The sequence below is a fragment of the Vombatus ursinus genome, unplaced genomic scaffold, assembly GCF_900497805.2.
Source record: "Vombatus ursinus unplaced genomic scaffold, bare-nosed wombat genome assembly UNPS02010461.1, whole genome shotgun sequence".
Taxonomy (NCBI): domain Eukaryota; kingdom Metazoa; phylum Chordata; class Mammalia; order Diprotodontia; family Vombatidae; genus Vombatus; species Vombatus ursinus.
In genome coordinates this window covers 12,028,093-12,036,714 of record NW_020950239.1, presented here as the reverse complement: position 1 = coordinate 12,036,714, position 8,622 = coordinate 12,028,093, and the positions used below count along the sequence as shown (strand labels likewise).

The 8,622-nt window shown below is 41.0% G+C and overlaps 1 protein-coding gene across 1 annotated transcript in view; it reads right to left on the bottom strand.

Annotated features, from left to right (window-relative positions):
* Positions 1–3,512: 3,512 nt before the first annotated feature.
* The window catches only part of FRAS1 (Fraser extracellular matrix complex subunit 1), a 475,354-nt gene continuing 470,244 nt past the window's right edge, over positions 3,513–8,622 (bottom strand). Inside the window, exon 74 of the mRNA XM_027854503.1 lies at positions 3,513–7,034. Within this exon, the coding sequence (XP_027710304.1) occupies positions 6,444–7,034 (591 nt within the window). The 3' untranslated portion in view covers positions 3,513–6,443. The remainder of the gene's footprint in view (positions 7,035–8,622) is intronic.

Here is an 8,622-nt window from a genome sequence, read left to right as displayed (position 1 = left end):
TTCCTTCTTTCTAACTTCCCTATTACTTTTGAGGGTAGCACCATCCCCCCAGTCACACAGGTTTGCGACCTAGGGGTCATCCTCAACTCCCCATTCTCTCTCATACCCCATATCCAATCAGTTGCCAAAGACTGTTGCTACAATGGTTGCCCAAGTTAGAATATAACTGCCTTGCAAAGGCCAGCTCAGGATGAGAGAATCTGAGCATTTTTATAGGAGAGGGAGAGACAGGGAGGGAGGGAAAAAGGAAGGCAGTGAGCAAAAAGAGAGACAGAGACAGAAACAGAGACAAAGAGAGAAAAACAGAAGAGGCAGAGAGAGAAAAGGAGATAGAAAAAAAAACAGAGAGAGAGGGACAGAGACAGAGACAGAGAGAAAAATGAGTAAGTTAGAGGCAAGACCCACAATTGGCTTTGGGGGTAGGGAAAGGTTGCAATCCTTCTTCCCATCCTCCAGTTGGTAGATTGGTAGATAGACATCCATTGAGCTCCCCCTTTGGAGACTACTGAGGTATACTGTGCATTTTTTTTGTTGTTCGAGGGGCAGTGTGGTACAGTAGATAGAGTATAAGAATTAGAGTAAGGGAAACCTAGGTTTAAATTCTGCCAGACATTGTCAGATATATACTAGCTATGTGACCCTGGATAAATCACAGTTTTCTCATCTATAAAATGGGGACAAATCGTACCTCTAGTACTCATCTTATAGTGGTATTGTGAGGATCAAATGAATTAATGTACATATGGCTGTCTTTAAGCATTTGAAATGATACTACATGGAAGAGCAATCACACTTGCTTGACCCCAAAGGGAAGAGCCAATGGCAGTGGGTAAATTTCAACTTGATTTAAGGAAAATGTTTTGAATACCCAGAGTAAGTAGAATGGGCTGCTTCAGAATTCCCCATCAGTGTGGGGGGAAAGCAGAGATCACTGCTGTAGAGGCATAGAGAACATTCCTTTTTATTGGCTTAAAAGGTTCTTTTTTTTATTGTGAGCATAACACTCATCAACCCACATAAGCACGTACAGAGAAGCCAAGAAACAGGATGGTCTAAAACACTATGACCTTGCTTCTTCAGTTAGTTTGGACTAAACGAATTCTGAGGTCCCTTCCATCTCTGAGATACTCGAGGCAATATTCTCATACTCACAATATTCCTTTCCCAATCTGTAATGACATCCATTAAGCATACTAGAGCTTCATTGTAAAGCTTTTCTTGATGTCTTAAGACTCCCAAACTCTTAGATCCCATGGAAACAAAAAACTCCTCCTCACCCTTCCCAAATGTGAAAATAAGAAACTGAAAAGAAATGTTCATTAGAGTAATACTCCCCTAGTGTAACATCTGGCATCCGAGTGGGGAGGTTTAAATACTAAGCTTGATCAGTTTCTAACAGAGGTCATTTTGCTGTAAGGGAAAAAATTAAGGAGACAACATTTAGGCTAATTCAGGTCATTCAGAAGTCTATAATAATCTCGTCAGTCTTTCAGTATCAATTGGTTTAGAGCCCTTTGAAGTCTCGTTAATGCTAATCACCTCCTGGCTTTAGGAATATAGACAATCACAGTCTAATGATGTTATTCAGGCATTAATTACACTTTGAACAAGTTAACTTCTTTTACATTTATAAGCAATGGAGAAACCTAAGCTACTTCAAAGACTTGTGAATTTACGCAAGAAGGGATACATACTCCTGCACGTAGGAGATTCCCTAACAAAGTTGTAATGAAATCCTAATAGCACACGTGGAAACCTCATTGTAATACTGTCCTTAGAGTTTGGGTCTTGGGACTATTGAGTTCTTAACTGGGGCCAAGGAAGACTGGATTATTTGCAATGGAATTGAATTGCGTAGTAGTGATAGTGAGCCTGATATATAGACAAAGCCAAGAGCTGTAGCAAGGATGTGGAGAGCTCAAAGGTGAAGAAAAAATGATGACGTGCATCCACTAGCCAGTCATGTCATGCCAATATAAACAGGCTTCTATCTCAATATGCTTGCCTAGCACCAAAAGTAACCAGTTACAGTATTTGAAAAAATAGTGTGGATTTAAATACACTTTGGAAAACTTTGTCACAGAAACTGAGTATGGTCACATCTTTATTTCTCAAAACAGTACAGAGCTGGAATCTGCATTATTATTTGAACCAGCAGACAAAAGTCTGATTCTTTTGGTCAGTGGAGAGACATTTCAAGCAGTATATATCTTCATCTGATGATTGAGGCTGTCCGCTCCTCCCAAACTGATTAAGGATTTGTTTGAACCCTAGTTTACACTTTGGCTGATTCACCTAAGAAATCTAAGTCTACTGTTGTTTATAAAAATTGGGTGGGGGTTTCTAACCCTACCATCGTAGGATTTGTTGTTGTTCTTTGATGATGGACACAGGCATTCCTGGAGCTATGCGATACATCTGTCCTTGGCAGAGACCCTTGTTTACCCAAACTATTTTATCTCGAGAAAGAAAAGAGAATCGGCAGTGAGACTAGGATCAACCTTCGTGAATCCTTGAGTTAATGAACACATTTTAGGAAAAGGAAAAACAACAGGATAAGAAGGGTTTCAATCTGGGGAGAAGTAGTTTGGAGTAGTGGAAAGATCTTTGGACAATGGGTCCTAATCCTTGGTTCAAGCTGTGGGATCCCGTGCAATTCGATTCAACCTCAATTTCTTTATTTATGAAATGGGGGATAATAATGTCTGTACTACTTCTCTCACTGGGTTTTTTTTTTTAATGAAGAAAATGCTTTGTTCACTTTAAAGTGCGATGTAGTTGTGAGTTATTATTAGTAACAAAAATGATGGGCAAACTATAAAAATAATTTTTGTACTTGAAGGTTCTTTTCCTCTTTCTTTTATCTCTTTGGGGTTGAAGCCTAGTAGTGGTATCACTGAGTCAAAGGGTGTGTACATACTTGTTTGTACTTTAGGGTTCATTGAAAATTGATAAAATATGTATTTGGTGTATATGACTTTAAGCATTCAGACTTTTTTTGGGCTAATAGGGTACTAGAGAAGGTCATAGGATCACAGGTTGAGAGCTAGAAGGGCCCTTAGAGATGACCTGGTCCAGCCCCCTAGGTGCAGAAAATGAGGTCAAGGAAGACTAAATGACTTGCCCAAGGTCATATAGGTAGCATGCATCAAAGATACAATTTGAACTCCAGTCCTCTAACTCGAGTCAGTGAGTGCTTCTTTCCTTTTATCATACTTTATTTACTGCTAGGAGTCTAGGTATGAACTAGCTCCAAGCTCCCATCACTACGCCATGAAAATGGGGCTCCTTTCATTTTACCATACTTTATTTACTGCTAGGAGTCTGGGTATGAATTAGCTCCAATCCCCCATCATGACGCCATGAAAATGGGCTCTTCTCTCCAAGAGTTCTTTCCAGGAGGCCAGTTTTCAAAAGTCTCTCCAAACCCTTTCTCTCTGAATTAAGAACTGATATATCACTGAGATAAATAAAAGGAGAACATATAACAAACGAGCAACCAAAATGCCATTTATTAATAAAAATCCATATTACGGCATGTGCTGTTGGAGAAATCAGAAATCTGTAACACATAGATTAGCAATGAAAATACAAAAATCACAAGAGATTCAAGAAATTAGGAAGACAGCACCACAAATGGGTTACACCATCAGATCAGGGGTGTGGGTGATAGGGTAATACTCTGAGTAACAATCGTGGTAGGAAGATCAACTTCCACACAGTGAGACAGAGAACTCCAGAACTAAGTTATAAGAAAGTGTCAGCAACTGTCTTGCTCACAAAAAGAATCTGTTATGAGTCCTCCAATGTTTACAGAATTCAGCAAAAGGACAACCAGGTCAAAGGATCGCCTTCTTCCTTTTTAAAGCTAGCACGGTAACATACGTGGGAAAGAACAAAGCACAGATCATTCTTTGTTCCTCCTAACCTGCATGGCGAAATACAGAGAGATGTGCAACACGATAATGACAAGATAAGGGCATAGACCCCGCTGAAATCAAACACCATGAACGTCATCGGTTGCATGATGAAGATCAAATCCCGAGTGGATTAAAAAACGCTGACAACGGTGAACCAGACAGGAAAAATCTCATTTCTACATGTCTTAACACTTTACATTCAGTGTGTCCAAAGAAGAGCGGAAGCCATAGCCTTCAGTTGAGTGTGTAGTGGGAAGAAGGCAGGTAGGGATATTTAAAGGGGTGAAGTTTCTTTTCACCAAGATAATCTCCATTCCAGCAGCTAGCACATTTCAGCTATACAGTGCTTTAATACAGTAGGTGCTTATAAATGCATGGTCACAAAAAGTTGTTACATGAAAGCGAAGCATAGAGAGTGTTATCAATATCTCAGACATTAGATATGGATGCCAAGATCTTTTGGTTTCCTCTTTCCCATGTGCATGTAATTCACTGAAGAATATAGGCATGGGAGATATCTAGACCTGATCCATGATCCTAACTCCAGCTGCTAACAGACAGACCATGGTTCGCTTTCTGCCCATCCCCCATTGGTGCTGCTGTCAGATCCAGCTAGCTGACACTGTCTGTCTTTGCCCAGCTGCAAGATGATTCCATCATCTATGGAGAAAAGTGTCCTCTACTTGCCTTCTTAATATCACACATTAGCGGTTAGGTTTGTTTCCTCACCATTTCCCTAAATGCCTTTCATGGTTACTTCTTACTAACGCTTTTGGTACAGTACCACTGATGTGGCACAGCTACATCTGAAGGTTTGCCCATAGCTGGGGTCTTCCAACTACACATATGATCACCAGTCCTATAAGACGTGCTTGTGAGAAGTCATGCATCAAGGGACAGTTGCTCTCATACTTCTAAACCTGGATAAGTATGTTGTCTCTAATTCAAAGTTGCCTCTGGCACACATGCTTATTTATATGCCAATAAGCCTACGTCAAAGATTTAAAAAAAAAAAAAAGCCGAGCATATGATGCACTTACAGTAGTTAAACTGACCTCTGGCCATAGCATTATATTAACCACATATCTGTGACTTCACCATGAACAGATGTGGCCAAATCACACACCTGAGCTACCAGATAAGAAACCCCTAAAAGGAATGCCTGACTTACTTTGTCAGGAAGATGCCAAGGGAGGGCAAATGGACATAGCAAAAGGAAACAGGAAGCACCCAGCTGTCCTCTACTCAATTCTAGTTGGATTCTCTCCTTGGCTTTTCTGTAATTTGCCCTAATTAAATATAACACATACATTTCCTGAAATATTAGTAACTCTAAAATCCACAGCCAAGTAAGAGCACAGGATATTCTACTATCAGGTAGTGGGTATGTAAAACCTGGGAGAGCAAGATATCATGGCGGATTTTCTAGGAAAGACTCAAGTCTAAAGTGCATCCATGACTATGTGGACTGCTGTGGAATGGGAAAGCATGCAGAGATTTGACAAAGAAGGGCTTGGTGCATGGATGCATCCCTTAAATATGCATTGATGCATCTCTCTGGATGGCATTGGGATAGCACGGGAGTCAGGAAAGGAAAACTCTGATCTCACTCATTCTGGGGTAAACGAACAAACAGTGATTTGCTCTGAGATGCTGGCCAGACCTTCAATTTTTCCAGATCTCATTTTTCTGCACTATAAAATGAGCACTTATCTATGCCTGCTAGCTGCCAAGGGAAGCCTGAAGCCTTCTTATGGGGGCTGTGGAAAAGTGCTAGGAAGCATTTGGAAACTCCTTAGAGGAAAGTGCACTATCAGTGGAAAGTATGAATAGCGGTTATTAAATGGTAATCGTGCTTAAAAACAAACAAACAACAAAAAATCCCGATGAGAGCGCGTGGGTCAGCGATCCAGGCTAGGTCATCCAAGGGCTTGGGAAAGGCAGAGAGAACTGGAGGTGAATACCTTCAGATAATAGGATTTGGAGCTGAAAGGTACCACTGAAACTATCTGGTCTGACTCCTTCATTTTACAGAAATGGAGGCCTGGAGAAATGAAATAACTTCCTTAAAGTTGGACAGTGTGTTAATGGCGGAACCAGGATCTGAACCCCAGTCTTCCAAGCTCCAAATCCAATGCTCTTCCCATCGTACCACACTGCTTTCTTTTTTTAAATCATCATCTCCCCATCAACTTATAGATGAAGTCCCTGTCTCCCAAGACCACCATGATAAAAAGATTTGCTGATGTTGAAGAAAATGAATGGGACCCCCAGAGAAACACCACCTACTCAATGTTTCCTGTCCTGAGGGCCTCCCTTGGTTCTTCCCTGGATGAGGTAGCTCAGCTGTGAGTTGAAGCATGTGATACAGTGCAGGCCACCACTCAAAGCTATAGTTTTCCCTTTTTCCACAAGATTATAAAAATACCAGTAACCTTTTTTTAATTATTATTATTATTATTATTATTATTTTTTACCATTTATAAAAAGATTCTTTGAAAAAATACAGATGGGTCGCTGCCATCAAACTTCAGTTCCATCTTGTAAATTGTTATGAACTTTGACTTCCAGATTGACTCTTTTGATTGTAACGCCTTTGAATTTGTAGGGCCCCTCATTCTCACTCAAGAGATTGATGTTTCGCACAGTGCAGTATTGTCTGTTCATGTTCTTTTCCATCCTGTCGGGGTTTCTCTTGGATATTTCTATCTTGGTATTCAGAGGGTACTCCTCCAAGATGTCCTCTGGAACTCTTTTCTCTTGTTTTTGGCATTTTCTGCTAAGGAGATAAGCCACCAAAAGCACTAAGAGCAGAAGCATGACAGCGGCAAGGGCGCTCCCGATCGACGCTCCGGTTTGGGACAAAGAAGCAGCCACGACTGACTCCTGCATCTCCAGATTCAACGATTTCATGTTGGTGCCATTCTTGACTTGGTCCCCTTCATTGTCATAGATGAGGGAATCATCAAGGGTCAGTCGGCCCGTGTGGTCCACAAAGTCCCTGCGGCTGCGCCTCACCGCGGAGGTGAGAGACCGCTGCACGCGCGGCCCCGAGATGGTGTCAGGACCAATGATGTAAATGACCTGGAGATACCACTGGTGGCCTGCTTCCACCTGAAAGGAGAAGAGAATTAAAGAGCTCATGTCAATGGAAGCAAAGGAGTGACTCTGAGCTGCAGAGAAAATGGGATGATAGATAAAAATATTCGATAATGGTATAAAAGATAATAAAATATAGATAAAATAGTAAAATAGATAATAGCTGGAAGAAAAACAATAATAACGGTTATGGTCTTTTACGATTATTTATGGAACTATGGATCAAAGAACCTGGGCCCTAGGTTAGGCCCTAATAGTATTTTTTTCTGAATTTATATTTATTAGTAGAAATAGTTTTTTCCCTAAATTTTTTTTTGCATTTATAAGATTTGCTTCATCACTTCAAGGACCAGTGATTTTGTCAATTATTTTATGTACTTCCAGATGCTCTTTGAAAGTTGCCATGACCGGCCAGGAGAACCCGAGTTCAAATCCGGCCTCAGACACATAACACTTACCAGCTGTGTGGCCCTGGGCAAGTCACTTAACCTCACTGTCTAGCCAAAAAAAAAAGTTTCCATGGCTAGGGATGGGGATGGGGGGGGGTGCATTTTTATAATCCACACTCCTAGAAAGGCTATGGCTCCAGAGTTCTGAGCTGCAGTAGGACTAAGCCAATTGAGTGTGTGTGCACTAATCTGGCATCAATATGGTGAGTGCCCAGGAGCCCAGGCACCAAGTTGTCTAAGGAGGAGTGAGCAGACCCAGGTCGGAAACAGAGCGGGTCAAACAAAGCTCCCTTGCCCATCAGTAGATGGATGCAGCCTATGAGTGGTGGCTGTACTTCCAATCTGGATGAGATAGGAAAAGTTGCTGTGGCTAAAAATATTATCATCCTGCAATCTACCTGGAGATGCTGCATGGTAGAGTGAATACAGAGAATGTAGGACTTGGTGCCAGGAAGACATGGGTTTGAATCTTGCATCATCACTCTGGGAAAATCACTTAAAATCTCTGGGCCTCAGTTTCCTCATCTGTAAAGTGAGGGGGTTTGGATTTGATGATCTTTAAGGCCCATTTCTGCTCTAAATCTCTGATCTCCAAATCCTGTTCAGACAGCAGACAGTTCATTGCTATGACTACACCGGACACTTCTCCAGTGGAAGAAAACCTTAGCGTTGACACTGACACACGCTGGCATTGAGCCGGAAACCGAGGGCCATCTTGCCAACCTAATGAAACATTACAGTAGGACCTTGGTGGAGTCTCCATCTTCTTATTCTGATTGTTATTCTATTATGTCTCAATGCATAATTACTACATTATCTCTACATTTTGTTCATACAGAAATGATATTTTTTTTTTCAAAAAACAATTTTAGATTTGAGAAACCATGATGACACAGTACATACTTTAGAATACAAAGAATTCTTGGCACTTTCCAAATAATGCTGTAAAAAATGACTGAGCCAACTAAAATAAGCTAAGTAAACTAAAATCTCCATATTCCATTTCCGAACTAGTAGTTATTTCAAATCAAGCATACTTCAATCATTGGATGGACCAATGACCTCATTGATGGAGGTGCCCTCTCATATCCCATCCATTCTCTGTGAGGTCATCAGTCTTTTTTTAGTGGTCCTCCCAATGCGCTAGGAGCCGT